Below are 18,872 nucleotides of genomic sequence, written 5' to 3'. Positions count from 1 at the left end.
CTTGGCTAAAAAATCTGTTGACATGTCATCAGCTCTCAGAATAGAAGAAAGAGCCAGCATCCCATGATTCTAGGGAAAAACATCCAGCACTGGGAAATAGTACATTAGCTGGAACACAATAATTTAAATATGTAACTTTCATGGATAATAAATACCTGTATGGAACCCGCATAATTTTATAACCCCAAAAAGAGCCTTAGGAGTATCAAAATTATATTTGATTAACACAGTTGGGAACTCTACATTCTAGGACTCAAATAATACAGGACCAAATTTGACAGAATCTGCTGTGGGACCTTATAAAATTCAGAAGCCTGGACTCACCACTTGGATGGTCTGATTCAAAAAGTACGGGGAAAAGTTCAAGTATACATATATATACATATTTCTCTGAGTGATTTCATGTGCAGCTGGGGCTGAGACTAACACTGAACTGTGATGCTCTTGGTGGAATGCTATGGGTACTATTAGGAAAGGATCTCCAAATTTGTTTGTAAATTTATTTCAAGATAATGGGCTACTCAGGGTGTGAGCAGTCATGCTGCAGGTCACATTTCAGGGAATCTTCATAGTTGAGGAATTCGCTTTATTCTTCTTGAATCCTTGTAGACAGTCCTAGTGTTCTTGAGCACAAGGATTTGTCTTCAAATCCTTGTGGTCTAACCGGGCATAGAGTTGATGCTCACAGATATTTGTTAAACGGAATATTAAGTGAAGTGCTCAAGACCTTTCCTTAGGAATTTAAGATAATTTAAGATTCAAGATTTCTGCTAAACAACTGAGATCATGTATCTTAAAGTACTTTGAAAATTGCAAAGGGCAGACATTATTCCAGAAGGAAGGATTACTTAAAATATGTCATCTATAATAGCCTCTGACCTTTAACATGCATAGGAATAAGTTCAGTTTTTCAAAATCATTTTCTTTTCCTGTCTTCTTTCCAATGAAAATAGAAAAAAGAAAATACCCCTTTTACTGTTAAATATGTTTAAAGGGTAAAGGAAGAGTGACTGAAAAACTATGAGTAGAAATCAGAAGCCACCCAGTCTCATACCAACCGGGGTTGTCCTAGCATAAAAAGATTAAATACATATCAGCTTTGTGATGCTTCAGTTTCATCCTTCAGACAAAACTATAGATTAAATATGTACTGGCATCCTTGAGACCATGTTGCTGTGTTTATCCCCAGATTTTTTCAACTAAGTTAAAATCCGTTTGTCTTTGTATTTTGACCCAGAATTTATATTAGCTAAGGACACAAGTATGTTTAGATAAATAGTAATCAAAATAAATACTCTGCTATATGACTCTTATGTCATACTTGGAAGATGAGAAACCAAATTTAAAATTTGATAAAGCCAGAAATCAACCTCTCACTTCCCTCTCATGGCCAACACTCTTATCCCTGGACTTGATTCTCTTCCCTTGAACTTGGAATTTTAAACCTCAAGGAAATTCATCAGGAATGAGAAGTCTTAGATTCTGTACTTGGCATGTCTAGTAAGTGGCTTAGTGACCTTGAGCAGATGACTTCACATCAGCTGTAAAATAAGACGGTTAGCTAGATGACTTCAGAGGTTCTTTTTGGCTCTAAAATTCTATAAGTCTGGAAACACCTGCTCGTGACATTTATGCACTCAAGAGCCCTATTTCACTCTTTCCAAAATTTTTAATTTGTGTCTTAATATTATTAGTATAGATCTTTTCGAACGCTTTTTAGAATTTTCTTTTTTGTTTCTTGACAGCAGCCAGTGTTTCTACATTTAGTTTCCATTAAGTATTATTTCTTAATGTCTAAAAACATTTCCTTACATATCTGTTACACATTGAAATGGGATTAGTATGTTATCAGGAATGAATGTTGTAGTTCTTTCCAAAACACAGAGGAATAATGTAGGTGAATTTCATATTTAAGGGTTTAAATGTTCCAATGGTTTAAAAGTAACCAGGATTACACATAAATTGCATTTTTTCCATAAGGTTTTCAGCCATTCTGACACCTGCTTGTAAATGCCAGGCAGTCCAAAATGTCTGAATATCCACTGTCAGGCTGAGTACACCAACATCAGTCTTTTAAATCCATTAATTTTATGTACATAACTGTAGGATTTGTTCTTAAAGTGTTCTTAAAATAAAAGTTTTCAGGGGAAAGTTCAAAAACTGTCCTGAATATTGGTTGCCTTCGTAGCCTATCATCTAGTTAAGTTACTGTGTGTCTTCTGAGTACAAAATATGGCATGGAAATTATAGATAATATATTTTTAAAAATTCACCAGAAAGATGTGATAAATACTAGAATAAGTGGTAAACTTGGAGTGAATTTCGTCAACGTCTTTGGCTAGTTTTTGATTCTATGTACAATTTAAGATCCGCTTTACCATGACAAGAAGCAGATGAAGCACCTTCGATAAATAATTACTGGGACATCCATGAAAAAGAGTTTTGAAATGAGTGCTGTTTAGTGACAGTATGAAGAAGAGCCCAACATAATTTCTCCACATACTATCTGAATTTCTGATAGCATTTGGAAAACAGTTGTACTCTTATTTTAAAAGAAGAAGTTTGGAGTAGAAGAGAGGATAGAGGAAGTGATGTTATTAGATAATTATGAGTTGAAGCTTTGGGGCAACTCCCTCTTTCATCTGCCTCCTAGGATCTCCTGTCTTTATGAGGAGGGAGGCAGACATGAGCTAACATTTATTGTGTGCCTGGCACTGTATGTATTCCCTCATATTTTTACAATCTCACCAAGTAAATATAATCATCCCTTTAAGGAAGAAACAGAGTCCCCAAGATTACACAGATATATGGTAGCAGTAGAATTGAAACCTAGACTCTGTGACAAAATTCCAGGGTCTCCAATTAGGGAAACCAGTTCAAAATCCTACTCCTCCACATTGCCACGTGTCTGTGAACTTTGGCAAGATACTTTACCTCTTCAAGCCATGGTTATACAGTAAGATCAGGTTACTAATATCTGCAGGCACAGTTGCTGTGAGGGTGAACTGAGATAAAGATCTATTTGAAGCAGTTAGCACAGATCCTTGCAGAGAGTTGCCCCTCAATGAATAATCACTAGTACTATAACTATTATTGTTGTTGTTACTGCTGTTAAGATTATGATGTCAGGCTTTCCAAACACATGGTAAGATTTCATTTAATTGCCCTACTGTGAGCAGGTTACTAATATTAAACTTTTCAGCTCCCTATGAAATATTTATCTGGAAGCAGGGAAAAGTAATGTGAAAGTGAATATGTAATGCTTTAAAGGCCACACCGGGGGAGATCTTCAGACTTGAGAATAAGACCTTATTATTTAAACTTTAATCTAGCTTATTTGCTGAATTAGACACAAAATTGCTCTAGAGAGTTTCTATGACTAATTTAAATCAATCATCATCAGATGTATGTGTATATAAGGCCACAAAAACCCAGAAATGTTGCTGGGGAGGCAAGGTGTCCTAGACAGGATAGGCCGATTTGATGGTGGTTTAGAGAGCTTTTCCATGTACTTGGGCTGCTTTGTTTTCCTGTTTGGGCTACAGTACACCTTAACTGAAACAAACTCCTAGATATCTTGGGTTTTTTTTTTTTTTTTTTTTTTTTTCTTCTCTCCCTTTAGAAGAAGTATTGTCCTTTCCCTTGGGCTCTGATATCCTCTAACTTAAAGACATCACTATCATTGTAGGTATAGGCTACATACTACGATAAAAATCACAGAGCTGTGAGGTTGGTCTTTATATATGTCCCATTTCTATTTTATTTAAGAACAGAAGTTCAATAAGTTTTCACAGACCTTTTGAGATTATATGTGTATATATATATATCTGCTACACATGCTGCTCTGCCACATCCAGACACAAACTTCTAAAGGCACTGAAAAGTGCAACCTGACATTAGCTGAGAAGGGAAAAGAGAGAGGTATGCAAAGAGAGGGATAATTCCTGCCTATGAAAAATGAGTTCACTTTTCCTATTAAAAGAAATCTAAAGTTGGCCATTGTCATCGTGTGATATTAACAACTAGCTCTTTTGGCAAGTTTGAAAATACTGGGCTCCATTATAAAAGCTAAAAATGTTCTGGACCTGGAGTTGTTTACCCAGAGTGGGAGCTGCTCTAAAGTTACAGAGCTCTGGTTGGAAGAGGTGGCTTAACGGCTGCCTCCAAGTCACTGACGTCACAGTGGTCTCAGCTGCTGCTGTGACACTGAGCTGAGCAGCCTCTTGACTTGGGAAAGTGGTGAAGGTTTCAAAGATACGTGTCAGTACTGCTCTGTGGAATGGTTGGACTTATTCTGCATTCCTTTTTCTTGTAAAGAATCAAGACTCACCGAGCTGAGACTTTTCTTTAAGACAACTAGCTATGCACTGTACTTCCTTCCATTGCTAGATTGGCCACTGGTCAAACATCCATAGGATTTCGCCCCAGTTCAAAAAGGTATGTTTCTTTCTGGCCAGTTTAAAAGTAAGTGAGTAATTATGGCAAGACATAGAGGGGCTGCTGCTGACAAGTTTTAAACTATGGATGCTGTTTAAGTGGAGGGTGATTTCAACATCTGCTTTTGCTGGTGTCTGTGTGGGGCTTAAAAACAGTGGGCGGGGTGCATAACGGATTGTACTGACTCCCCGGGAAGAGGCCTTTCAGCTGCTGAGGGTAGATTTCCCAACTCTGGACTGACAGTGCCATCCGTTCTGTGAGACTGTTTTTCAAACACTGCTTCTCAGTAGTTCAAAAAGCACTTTGCTCACCATGGAATTTTACTAAATAAACTTATTAGAATTCAATTTTTATTAGGATGAAGACTTTTTAACATTTGCAAATTAAAGTTCACAACCCTTGAGATTGCTGGTATTTGAAAATTGCAAAGAGAAATAAATAAATGTAGTTTCATCCAAGGTGATGGTGCACTCACTGCAGGATAAGTGTTTCTGTAATTTGAATTGACTTCTGTGCCATTCAAAATAGGTAATTTACAGTCAGGAGGGAACCTTACAACTCCGTCTTCTGTTCAAGGTGGCTAATTTTAGACATTTGTTTGCCCAAGCCAAAAGTTTTGTTCAAAGCTTATATTTTATAAGAGAATATTAGTGTGCCTGTAGCTTGGATGTTTTCTAGTTTGAGTAAATAACTGGAGAGAAAACAAGGAAGGTGAAGGCAATTAAATAAGAAGGCAAAGTTGATTTCTTCAGAATTGCATGTTCTAGTGTCTCTTTGATCTTGCTGGAACATGAGGAACATGCTGAAATATCAATTAACAGCAGTAAAAAAATATTTCCTTTTACCCTGCAACAAAATCTAATCATTTTGGTCTTTGGAAAGATGCATTTGCAAGTGAACAATGGGGGAGGAATGAGCTCTACTAATTAGTCGAAATGATGCAAATGATTTATATTAGCCTTGAGAAAAGGCTGAGGAATTTAGGACACAAATGGTGCATTACTCTGGTAGGTATAGGCATGGGAATTCCTAATCCCTTTAAGTTCACCAGAAGCAGAGCATCTTCAGGCCAAATGATTCTTCTAGGAATTGTGAGATTGGCAGTACCTCCTGTGTGGGCATTCCTACTTCAATATGTAACCTCTTATAAAAGAAAAAATTTCAATTTTAGGAAAAATAATATGTTTAGAAAAAAGAAATAGGAGAGCAAGAAACAAGTACTCTAAACAAAAATCTCAAAAGACAGAAGTAGCACGGAGTAACCTCTCCTAACACTGTTTAGTTTGTTTGGCTAAAATTCAGTTTTCAACAGGCAAGATGGAGGGTGAAATGGTAATGACCAACGTGTAGTATGAATAAGCTCTTCTCAGATAAAGAAGTGTCACCATGACCAAACTGAGGCTAATTTGGGGGATGAAAGTAATGTATTGTGAGACCCCTGTGTTACCCTTAAAAGTTTGCTTACTGGTAGGACCGGAAGGTTAGCAGAACTGTTTGCCTCCCATCACCATGCTTACGCAACCCACTCACAACTCTACAATTCTGGCCTCCAGCCTTGGGGAGGGGAAGTAGGTTAAAAAGGATTATGTAATGTTTAGCTTAGAGTTGTTGGGGGAGGAACATGAGCATGACTAAATAATTTATCTCACTCTGTCCTTTTATATTTGCTCTAACAAATTTTTATTCTTTCTGAAATTCTGGAAGGAATGAAATGAAATGGAGAGCCAAAGAAAAATGGGGGGCAAGGGATGTACATAGAAATCCTTCCTTCTCTCCCACATAGATGCCAATATCTGTGGGAGAACAAGAGTGACAACTGGGAACAAAGAGAACTTTTATATTTGCCTCAGTAGAGAGCACTGAAATTGAGTTTTTGAATCTGCTAAATCACTTTACCCCATAACATCTCATTACAGAACGTTCTGTCCTTACAAAGTTGCCCCTTCCGTTTGACTTTTTAACTTTTTAATAATATTTAAGTTAGAATTCTAACAAAAGCAGTTTTGTATAAAATTTTTTTCTAAGTATTTTTGATATGTGTCCTTAAAATACTTGAAAAATATAGAAGGCAAAGGAAACTCATGGAGAATATGAGAACTCAAAATTAGAGCTGCTTCTGCCAATTTTCTAACTAAATAAATTTCAAACTAATTAGTTTATTTCAGAGAAAGGAGGAGGGAGGGTGGGAGGGAATGAAAGGGAAGGAAGACAAGAAAGAGAGGGAGGGAGAGAAGGACAGAAGGAAGAAACCAAACAGGCATTTATCAAGCATTCACTATGATCCAAAACAGTGCTCAGGCACTTGTGTTAAGCACTCACTCTCTTGTTCACTTCATCCTAGAAACAATTCTGTGGCCCGCCACTTTAAGAGGAGGAAGCAATATATTCGGGCATATTACATTTGATATTTATATTTATAACAAGACAGAGATGTTAGGAAAGCTAACTAAATCCTCCCACAAAAATTGGCACATAAATTTCTCTATAGACATTTTCTTGCAGAGGCTTGTTTTTGATCCATAACCATTACATTTCCTGGGACTAGGAATTTCTCTGGCCGTGGAAAGGGGAAGAAGCTCTGTTGATCGGCCCCTCTCCATGCTAAATGATGAGTTTGGCTCTTTGCAAATAAGTGTAGGATTCAGTCTGCTTCAGGAACATTCCCTAGGTTCAGATATAGTTCTGTTAACAGAAACAAGATTGATTTAGAATATTCTTGGATGTTCTTCTGATAGGTAAAAAAGAGTAAGGTTTGGCACCTTTTTAACTCTGATGTGGAAGTGGTTCAAGAAGAGTTAGGAATAGAATGAAAAATTGGAGCCATTTGCTACATGTTTGTAGGAAAAACTTTTTGATGATGATTTCTAAACATTTCCAGTCTTTAAAGACAGTTGAGATAAAACATCGAATTTTCATAGCACCAGGTAGCTTGAAATTAGTCTGCTCCCTTTTTGTAACTTCTTTGGTTAAATCTGCAGCTATCTCTTAATATCTCAAACCATTCCACTCTTCTGAAGAAGTTCCAATGGTAAATTCCTTTAAGTCAGCAAGACAGTTTTAGCTCACAGTTAATTACATATAGTTTTAAAGCAGTCTGCCAGTTTCAAAATAAGCACTGTCGGCATTTCCTGTGATTAGTTGTTAGATGAACCTAAAAGATTACTAGGTAACACAGACCGATGAAAGTTAGATTAAACAAAAGAAAACAAAAATTCTGTGTATTCTTTACTATCTTCATTTTGTCAGGTCTTCATTGACATTTTGCTATGACAAGTACCTGTGGTTACTGTCCTGTAGGTGTGGAGGGTAGCAAAAGAAAGGAAGAGTAATAGAGGGATGGACAATGAGGTTAGAAATATAGCATGGCTAAGTGGATAAAATGAAACATGATGGCATCTTTATAACTTAATCTGAAATTACTTATTTTTCTTGACTGTTTTAATCATAATATTTAGTGCCAAATAAATAGGTAAACATTATCAAGGCGTCTTTAGCAAATGAAGAAGAGTAATGTAGATCTCAATATTATTGGAGTTTTTGAAGGTGGAGTCCTGCATATCTAGCTAACATTTTTTATCCTTATTGGTCTATTATAATTCATTGATAGATTACAGCTTAAAAATACATATATTCAAAACTCTTTACCACTCAGATATGTATATTTAGAACAGTCTGACAAAAATAAAATTAGTGTTCTATGTTCATCTTATATTTATATTTATAAATCAGTGCTTGCTGCCTGGTTATGTATGCTTAATTCTAACATGCCAATACCCATGAAGCTATCGACTATTGGGAATTTTGTCCATATTTAACATAAGCTGCCAGTGCTAAGTTACAGCATTTGGGTAATGGCCTAGTAAACTGAAGAGTCAGAATTCTTACAGGCATAATTATCTTAAACAGAGATTCAGACATTTTAAATATGCTTTTCTACCCACTAGAAAAGGTATATGATTTTATTAATAAAAGTTATTTTCGGGCTGGCCTGTTAGCTAACTTGGTTAGAGTATAATGTTATAACACCAACATCAAGGGTTCTGGTCCGCTTGCCAGCCAGTTGCCAAAAAAATAAAAAAAGAAAGAACAAAAAAAATATTTTCAATTGAAGTCAAAGAAAAATCATGTAAAGCAAAAAATAGCATTTTAAAAAATTTCTCAAACTACTTTGCATTCAGCATTACTTAATCTTTAATTCTGTGACTCCCCATTTTAATGTAAATAAACTGAATCTCAGAACATTTAGATGACTTTTAACAGACTTACATATCTGGTATTTTAAATTGTGTTTTCAAACCCTCAGTACACATACCCTGAATGCTAGAAATCTAATTATTTCAGTCACTACTTAATGTAAGAGAGGATTCCCTGCAAACTGAGCAAGACGTTTTCTTCAATTCTCTGTATTCATTATCCTAAAAGGATTGTGGTATATAGTCTCTCGCTATTAGAGGGAAAAGAGAGCATAGATAAATTTTAATATATGTCTCATGGGACAGTTTTGGTGCTTTTAGGTTTTACTTGATAAAGTAAAATAATGATTTTTTTAAAATAAGTTAGGTTGGTTTCTTGCCGAAAGAAGAAGTTGGCTACCAACTATGGGGTCTTGGTTGATACAGTAATCACATTTGGCATGGGCTTGATCTCTGAATATAGAATTGAGAGTGTAGTTCAGCTCTGGCTCAGGACTGTAAGTCACAGAAATATATAATCAGGTTGCATCAGAGGAGAAACAGTAGTTCTATTGTAGTGAATCTGCCACAGTTGTGTAGATGTGACCATAGAGTTGAATTTCATACTTCCACTCTTACATATTCATTAAAAATTCTATTTTTAGATGAAAAGATTAAAGGAATATTTATATCTCACATGTGCATTTAACCACTATAATTTTGCTGTCTGGTCTCAGAAAGGGAAAAAAATACCTTGGACAATACTTTCTACTTTACTGACTGTGTTGGTTTCTTCTTAAGCAGGTTGTTGCCATTTCTTCTCTTCTTTTAAGTCTGATTTTCCCGTAATTTGTTTTTATTGATGGCTCTTGACAAAAATGATAAGATATGTTTTCAGAAAGCACATGAATTTGGAACTCTCTCTTATGTTTATATTAGGCTTTATTTTAAAGATAAGTGAGACTGCTTCAAATAAAACAACTCCAAGCTTCCAAGAAACAGTTAAGAGAAAGCAGAGATAAGCAGAAACACTTTGCTGACACTCACACGGTTGCCATGGACCTACATAAGCAGTGGGAGAACACAGAGACTAACTGGCACAAGGAAAAGATGGAATTACTGGACCAGTTTGACAATGAAAGAAAGGAATGGGAAAGTCAATGGAAGATCATGCAGAAGAAGATTGAAGAGGTACAAGTTGATTTGTTTGGGATATATTATAAACTTAAAGCTCAGAATAAAAATTCTATTTTTATTTTTCTTATTCCCCCTAGGATATGCATGTCTCAGTGACATTTACTAGACCAAAAATAGCATATCCTTACCCAATGCCATCTTAGGGACTAAGCTTATTTTATAGCATTGCATGAAAATTAAGAACTTGAAATGTCACTATAAAATGTATCAATTTCTTATTTTCTGGCTAGATAACATTGGTATCAAAAGTAAGGTATGTATTTTGCATGAGTTTTTAAATACCAGGGCCCAGAAGGAAAATGCAAGAGAGACATAACTGGTGGGACGTATATTAGCAAAATTACAATTGGACATTAGAATATAGATCTTTCCTGAGATGATTAATGAATAATGTCTACTAAAGGAAATTGCATATCAGATAACTCAGTATAAACAAAAGGAATGTCATATATCAAACGAAAATGGCAGTGGACATGAGATTTATTCTGGCAAGATGTGCCACATTTATTGGCACATTTATTAGAGAATGGGTTATAAAAAATGACATCTCACAACTCTGAGACAAATAGTCATTTTATTCTCATTAACCATACCTCAGCCTGTTGGGCCTGGAATATTTCTTTTAAGTATTTGCATTGGTGTATATTCAAGCCTGCTCCAGCTGGAAATTATTTATACTTGTCTTGAGCGTTCTTCTGGTAACATCCATAGTAATGACTTACATGGTTCTGTGCACATTAGCTAAGTGGTTATTTTAACATACACCTTGGCCTTCATTTGCAGGCAGTCAAAATAAGTGCTTTAAGTGTTCATGGTGTAAACATTTTTCTAATTAACAGCCATGTAATGGTTGTGAATAAATACAAATTGGCATGCTAATAGGAAAAATAAGGAAGGGTAGCTGTTAAACCCTTCCTCTAAAATAGAGCTGAGAAGGCAAGAATATATTATATGATTAGAAATTGAAAGGAGAATCTACTTCTGATCCCTCTATAGTTTGGAAAATGTGTTTTCCTTGCTTCCTTAACTCTTGCACCCAGAGACTCAGATTGGATCAACAAGGAGATGTCTAGGTCAAATCAGAATCAAAAACTACAGTTAGAAACTGACCTGTAGGCCTGGGCCATGGTATTGGCTGCCAAAGGTTTGGGGGATCCAGTTGGTAACAATCTCAGATAATTCTAGCATCCAAGCAAAGTAATTAAAGAATGGAGGAGTAGTATAGCCAGAACGGAGGAGTAGTATAGACATGTATACTATACATGTTTAAGACATGTAGCTAAAACAATCTGCTTTCTGGTTAAATTTCTTTATTGTCCAATAATTCTGTCAACTCTATAGACTCCTTATATAGTTAATATTAGCCTTATCAATTAGCAGGCATTAAACATAGGGTTACAGCTCATAGAGATACTGTTCCTTTCTGCATGAGGAAGACAGAATGGCTATAATATTTTTTTCTTCATTTTAGAGAGTAGCTGTGGTGCTATTTATGTCTTGCTGTTTGTGCCATACAGCTACATAGCTGACAGAATGTCTAGATAATATGCTTACCCAGAATGCCCATAGATGCTTTCAATACCTGAATACCAGCATTGTTTCCCCTTATCTTACACACACACACACACACACACACACACACACACACACACACACACACACACAGACACACATTAGTATATGCACCAAAACAAGTATAAAAGGTACCTTCTTACAGGCTACAAAGCTAGGGATAAAAAGGTGGAGAAAAACAAGAGAAAAGTATCTTTACATGTCACAGAGAATCAAGACCATTTTGTAAAAATTAAGAAATAAACACTTGGAAAAATTATCTCATGCCACAAACATAATAGACTGTTACTTGTTTAATATTTATCACTAACCTCTGTGTATTAAATCAGACGCAAATTATTAAGCCATGTACTAGAGGATTATAGATTCCCAAGTGCACACATATAACTTCAGTGATTTCAAGTGATAATATCATCCAATAAGAGGTTTCAGCATTGGGTGTTATCATGCTCATGATTTTCTGTTCTGCCATTATACACAATCATTGCATTTGCTATTGTAAAGCCAAGATGTACATACTTGGATCATTTGAAACTTGGAATAATTCAGATAAAAACTCTGGGTAGAGTTTATAGACCTGGGAATTTTTTTTTTTTTTTCACATTTTCACATTGCAATCTTTTCTGCTTGTATGCTTTGGTAGAATGATCAGATAACCATTGACAAGGGCTGAGTACCAAGTAACACAGATTTCCTCATTCAAAATGAGTGGTTTTCCATCAATAACATTATGTTATTTGTTTATTCATACCTCTCCTATATCCCCAAGAGAATTTAAGATGGCATCAAATTACATATAAGATAAAGAATGCAAAAAAAAAAAAAAGATGATAAATAGGAGGAAGGATCATATGTGAAATGCAGTAGTGAGTGTATCTTTCTAGTAACACAAAACTTATTAGGAACTTATTTCTCAATATTCAGAAAAAGCAAATCTACTCCCCAGAAATAGCACTTTTTTCCCTGGTTTTCAAATGAAAGCAATTTTATTTTCACTCATGGTTCCTCAAAAAGAGGACAGTGTAACCAACAGCCAACTTAGATTTAACATGGCACTTTTTAGGGTCGCTTCTTATAATATTCCTCAAGGTCAGCCCAAGTCATAGTGTCCACAGCAGTTCAGTACAAATACTGTTACAGAGAATAGAACAATTGATTCATGGCTGCATTTTGAGGCTCTCCTGACTTTATGCAATGAATACTTATAAATATATAAGTATTAGGGAAATAAATGCACCATATGTCTTTCAGGTATCAACTATGTATTATGCATCTCTCAACTGAGTTTTGGGTAAATACTGAGCAGCAATAAATCTGTTATTACATTCTTTGAATAATGTAGTGCAGATATTGATCATGGCTGTAAAATGTAGAGTGGTTTCCTTTAGTAGTTGTCTGACAATCTCTTTCAAAATTTGACAAGCTTTTTCAAGACTCAAGCCTAAAGCAAGGGCCACTTTATTCCTGAATTCAGGGGTGAGCTGATGGAGTGTCTGTCTGCAGATTTAACTAAAAAATAATTTGGGGTCCTCTTTAACACAGATTCATAAATAATCAAAGCCCTAGAGTTCTATTATATCACATAGGTCATTGTCATGTTTGTTTTAATCTGGATGAGAAACTTTTTTAGAATATCTGTAGCTTTAATGTTAAAAATATCTCAGTAATATCTAACATCTTCACCAACGTATTTGACCCACCAAAAGAAACAGAATGAGTTGACTTATTATATGAGACCGTCAACTATTTAAACAGTTAAATGTTGGCATACAAGTAGAATCATATATTTAAAAAAACATGACTTTAATGTTCATTAAACTCTTGCTTCTATCTGAAAGCAATTAGAGAGGATGGCCAGTAATTGATTCAGGTGATTTGTAGAGGTTTATTTTATTTTTGAATGAGTTAATTTCTAGTCAGAAAGATAGATGTTACCATCCATGTGTTGTCTTTCTGCTAAAAGTGGTCTTTGTGACTCATCAAATTTGTTCCAGCTAATATATATTTTCGAGGCACTGTTTGGAGGTGTAAGCATTAATACCAAGGGTCATATATAGTAATATGGCAAAGAGAACTCAAAATAGTTTGGTTAGTATCAAGAATATTAACAAAGTGAATTAGGAAAAAAAAGTTTTAATTTTGTTTTCTTATAGCTTTGCCAGGAAGTAAAGCTTCGGAGGAAAATCAACATGAATGAACATGCCAAGGTCATTGATCTTGATCATGAGAAGGCCATTGAAGACAAAATGGTAGAATCTTCTCCAAATTACTCTAATTCAGGACAATATGAATTTATATGGATGAATCTCGAGGATTGTTTGGAAAAAGAAAATAAAACAGAGCAGAGCTTAGTCAATGAAAGAAATCAAGGGAATAAGGAAGAAAAAGCAACAAAAAAATTGAAAGTAGGGTTTATGGATCCTTTGACTACAGATAACCAAAAGGAATGCAAGACCTGGCCTGACCTGAGGACTTCTGAGGAAGACAGCAAGAGCTGTTCTGGCACCCTCAGCACAGTAAGTAAATATGATTGGCCTAGAAATGTTTCTAAAGGGATATTTACATTTCAAAGTGCTAATGTGCCATTACTTATGTGTATAAAGGCTCTTGAAGAACTTGCCAAAGTTAGTGAAGAATTATGCAACTTTCAAGAGGAAATTCGAAAGCAGTCTAACCACAGAAGGTAGGCTTGTACATCTATGATCATGTTATGCTGAAAAATCAAAAAAGAATGTTGTTTTTAGTTAATGAATCCAAACTACCTCCTCCTTACATTTTGTTAGTGAGAATTAATGAGTTATTGACATTTTTTTATCTTGGAGGAGAGATAAAAACTTTAATTGTATGTATCTCTGTTCACTAATTCTTAAAGCAAACCCTCTAATTCTTTTTGTAATTTGACTGTTAGGAATACTTTACTCTTTTAGTGTTTAGTTAAGGTAGACCCTGCATAATAAATTAACAAGAATCCTCTAATGTAGTTCTTTTTCGTTTTGAGAATTTGGCCAGTAGAAGAGTATACACCTGAACTAATCCAGTTAAATACATCTTTAAACTATGTCAATGTGTTTTAATTATACACAGGTTGAGAATCCCTTATCCAAAATGCTTGGGACTAGAAGTATTTCAGATATTGGATTTTTACAGATTTTGGAATATTTGCAGAATATATACCAGTGACGCAGTCCCTCATCTGAAAATTCGAAATCCAAAATGCTTCAATGAGCATTTCCTTTGAACGTTATGTCGGTACTCAAAAAGTTTGAAGCATTTCGGATTTCAGATTTTTGGATTAGGGATGCTCGACCTGTAATAATTTTCCTGTAGCAGAAATTTACTGCTTAAGCTGTGGTTTCTTTTAAGAGCTTTTCCTAAATGAAGTTATCGCTAATATGTCATGTTTTATAATTGTTTAGGATGAAGTCAGATTCTTTTCTGCAGGAAATGCCAAATTTATTTAATACGCCTTATGAGCACCACATGATCAATAATGGCCAGTACATTCTTCCAGCCAATTTAGAAAAAGAAAAACAGGAAAGTAGAAAGAATCTGAGTTGTACCAACCAGCTCCAAAGTAGTTCTGTGAAAAAATGTGGAACCGATACAATTGATTTGCAAAGAAATGAAACTCCGCCAGTTCCTCCTCCAAGAAGCACCTCTCGAAACGTTTCTAGCTCAGATTCTGAGCAACAAAGGTTGAAGGAAAGTTTAAAACACAATAGCTGGGTGGTCCGTGAGGCTCAAGATGAAAGGGCCTGCGATCCTCATTTTCTTTTGAGGCAGCATGAGATGCCGATATTGTTTCCAAACAATGGGAAGTCTTTGAAAGATGGTATGTTTTCCTCTTTGGTACCAGAAGTCAAAATAGATAGCAAGTCTCCATATCATGAAGATGCTGGGCTTAGCATGTGGTCATGCAACATAGGGATAAATGCAGAAAAGAGCCCCTCCACTTTGTGGTTTCAGAAAACTTGCTCTACCCTCAATAAGCCAAAATATGAGGTAATCTCACACCAGCCTGCTAAGTCTCATCCCGGTCATGGAAGTAATGACTGTTGCTCCTCAGTAACACAGAACAGTGGCCCAGTTAGAAGTTTCAGTTGTGCGTTTGAGAGGACAACAAGAAATGAAAGGCTGGCAGCAAAGACTGATGAATTTAACAGAATTGTATTTAGAACAGATAGAAATTGTCATGCAATACAGCAAAATCAAAACTACTCAAAATCATCTGAAGATCTTAAGCCCTGTGATACCTTACCTATTCATACAGGTAACATATCAGAAAGTGACAATACATCTGGTATTCTGAAAACCAGTGCCTACATGCCTGTGCCCATGGAAAATGTGCCTGAGAATACCAACAGGAAATCCACAGCAGGCCTAGTCAGACAGATGCAGGAACACATAAGTCCTAGCAGTTTTCGGAATAGGCTCCATGAGCATGACTGGAGACCAAGTAATTTGTCTGGCCGACCGAGGTCAGCTGATCCCAAGTCAAATTATGGTGTTGTGGAAAAGCTACTGAAAACCTGTGAGACATCAACAGGGTCTGCACTGCAGAATTCTAAATGCTTCTGGCATAACTGGACCAAATATAATTCTGATGTCGGTGGTGGTGCCACATTAAGTCAACATTTAGAAATGCTCCAAATGGAACAAGAGTTTCAGCGAAAGACAGCTATGTGTGCAGGACAGCAAGTGAAGCAAGTAACAGATCAGAAGAACATAACAGAGGTGAGAAAGCAAATATCATATTTTGGTAGAACTGCATTCATATTTAGCAATGGCTCTGAGTTCACTCAATTGCCCATTCATATAAATAGAATGTAAGTACATGTTTTGGCATATTCTTAGCTTTCTGACCCTTTGTTTGTGAATAAATATAACTGAATATGAACTTTAAAGTATAGTTTTTAAGACTGAGAATAGTACATTATAATTTTTTTAAATTATGCAATGGGATACCATAAATATAATAAGTGGGCTTAAGAACCTCAAGAACATCAAATGTTTGTTGTTTGTTCTTATAGGATTAGTCACATGAATGTGAATATGGGTTAAACACATCTTTTAAAACAGTAATAGAACCATGTAGATTCTCTTATCTGTGAAACTAAGAGACAGTACATGGAAACACAGTTATTCTATTTGTGTATACGCTTAGCATAGAAATTGCCCAAAAATGGCTATTTAAATAAACTTATCCTTTTTATTTGTTTCTGTTTGTTTATAAGAGTGTAAGTTAGTCTTTGTCAGTTACAGGAGAAAAAGTGGTCAAACAAATTGGTATTTACAATGAGCAGTTATACAACAGTCTCTTATATGCATATAATTTTTAAAGAACATAACTTACAAAAACTTACAAAGTGACATATTGTTATTATTCACTAATGCTTCAAAAATCCTAGTTTTACATAATGTAGTGTATATGGTTTTAAGCATGGTTTAAAGCTATGCAGGTTGCGTCCTTCTGGTGTAAAAAAGTTATTTTTATGTGGCTTTCAAACCCTGCAACATCAGTTTTCACCCATTTTATCAGAAACCTTGCCAGTTTTCACAAGGTACAAATAATTATCCTGCTTTTGTATTTCTCTGCTTTTTAGTTGAGCTCATAAATGCCTGGAAGGTCCTGTAGCTGGAGATGGGATATGGAAACATGTATATAATAACCAACCAAAATTCTCACTAACTAATAAGAAAAAATACTAAATGTTTCCTCTTTTTGCATTGATTGGGGGTTTAGGAGGGGAGCACTCTACTGTAGATCCTTAGGAGTAGGTTTTTGTTTTGTTTTTGGTTTGTTTTGTTTTCCCCGTGAGCAATTCTAAAAAGTGTCTCCAAAGAGAGAAAAAGAAAATATAGGAAATGTGGGTCTTATAACATACAATCAACTAAGGTAGGTCAGAGAATTTCCTGCCATGGAGAGAAAAAGGAGCAGGTGAAAGGAGGGCAGGTCAGAGAGTAGCATGAGACAGAACCACGGACGAAACCCAATATATAAATATCATAATGTCACAGATAATACCTCTTTATTAGCATTTGGAATAGTTGTATTTGAAAGTATTTTAATAGTTTTTAAACTTTTGAAAGGTAGTAACAGTGCTTATTAGTGAAAAAAATAGCATTAGATAAATAACATTGTTTGTGTTCCTTTTGTATGACCTCTAAAAGTGTTAGTAACCTGACACAAATGAACAGTTTCTCTTAGAAATTATGTTTATATTTTTATTTATTTATTTATTTTTTATTTTTTAAAAGATGACCGGTAAGGGGATCTTAACCCTTGACTTGGTGTTGTCAGCACCACACTCTCCCAAGTGAGCTATCTGGCCATCCCTATATAGGGATCCGAACCCATGGCCTTGGTGTTATCAGCACCGCACTCTCCCAAGTGAGCCGCGGGCCAGCCCTTATCTTTATATTTTTAAATAACGGTAAAACATTCTATCTCACTAAGAAACAACTGTAGTTACCCCATACTGAAGTTGTTTAACTTGAATTTTTGAGTCCTGAGCTCATAGTTAGTTCTATAGAGATCAATTGTATTAAAATGTGTCCATGTGAGATCTACAAGATTTCCAAGTGCCATATTCCGTATTAAAATTGAATGCTTTGATTAAAACATTGAAGACCACAAATATTAGACAAATACTTTTTTTTTTCTTCAGTTTTCAATGCTTTTTCTTACTTGCGAATTTGCCAGTACTTAATCCCACAGATGGGATCCATAATCTATTAAGACCATTGTCGGTGCCTGTACAGTGACAGGAATGTCATTTGTTTCCTAGGAATCCACTGCAGTAAAAGCCTCACATGGGAGAGGATTTTCCCGACCTGCTAGACCAGCAAATCGCCGTCTCCCATCTAGATGGGCATCCAGATCACCATCGGCGCCCCCCGCCTTGCGGAGAACTGCCCACAGCCGTACCGTTTCTCTGCGATCTGAAGCATCTATTGTTTAAGTTTCTGGCCTGAATTGTCAGATTACAAAAGCTGTAGTCTCAGTGGCCAAACAGAACATTCGGAGTGTTTACAACCAGTCCTGCTCTCTTCTGTATCTTTCAAGATCCGTGGGATGAGCAATTTAAACCTTAACTTTCCAACAGTCTTCAGTGTTTTTAATCTGTGGAATAATTATCTTCCTGTATTTTGATTTTTTAGATGAGAAAGTTTTAATGTCATCCTCATTAATGTTCCATTATGATTTGGGTTGAAACAATGTACAATATTGTATATTCTAACTTTCTTGCAAGTGGCAAAAAGCAAAGTTATGTGCATGGCCATGTGTTTGTAGGTGCATGTGTTGAAATAGGAAGTATCCTAGTATGTATTTAGATAAGAAAAAATTATGTGCTAGTGTTGACTTTGAAATTATAACATGTATACCTATATATTCTTTGTGTTTATTTAGAAGTTTTGAAAATATACAGCACTGTTTATATTTTGTATACCTTTTAATAGGTATCCACCTAAGGCATTTGAGGTACATATATT

At 35.5% G+C, this 18,872-nt stretch overlaps 1 protein-coding gene across 1 annotated transcript; it reads left to right on the top strand.

Moving 5' to 3' along the window:
* The first annotated feature begins 4,235 nt into the window (after positions 1 to 4,235).
* On the top strand, positions 4,236 to 18,640 carry KIAA0408 (KIAA0408 ortholog). The gene is made up of 6 exons (XM_063097710.1): positions 4,236 to 4,437; positions 9,549 to 9,800; positions 13,532 to 13,894; positions 13,982 to 14,061; positions 14,795 to 16,112; positions 18,167 to 18,640. Exons 2-6 carry the CDS (start codon positions 9,666 to 9,668, stop codon positions 18,338 to 18,340), a joined length of 2,070 nt encoding a protein of 689 aa, XP_062953780.1. The 5' UTR covers positions 4,236 to 4,437; positions 9,549 to 9,665; the 3' UTR covers positions 18,341 to 18,640.
* Positions 18,641 to 18,872: the final 232 nt, after the last annotated feature.

This window comes from Cynocephalus volans, chromosome 5 (assembly GCF_027409185.1).
Source record: "Cynocephalus volans isolate mCynVol1 chromosome 5, mCynVol1.pri, whole genome shotgun sequence".
NCBI classification, from domain to species: domain Eukaryota; kingdom Metazoa; phylum Chordata; class Mammalia; order Dermoptera; family Cynocephalidae; genus Cynocephalus; species Cynocephalus volans.
This window is presented reverse-complemented; position numbering and strand designations above follow the sequence as displayed.

Coding starts and splice junctions, on each gene's coding strand:
- KIAA0408 (XM_063097710.1), top strand. CDS start 9,666: ATGGACCTACATAAGCAGTGGGAGAACACAGAGACTAACTGGCACAAG. Junction 9,801..13,531: donor TGCAGAAGAAGATTGAAGAG/GTACAAGTTGAT, acceptor GTTTTCTTATAG/CTTTGCCAGGAAGTAAAGCT. Junction 13,895..13,981: donor GTTCTGGCACCCTCAGCACA/GTAAGTAAATAT, acceptor ATGTGTATAAAG/GCTCTTGAAGAACTTGCCAA.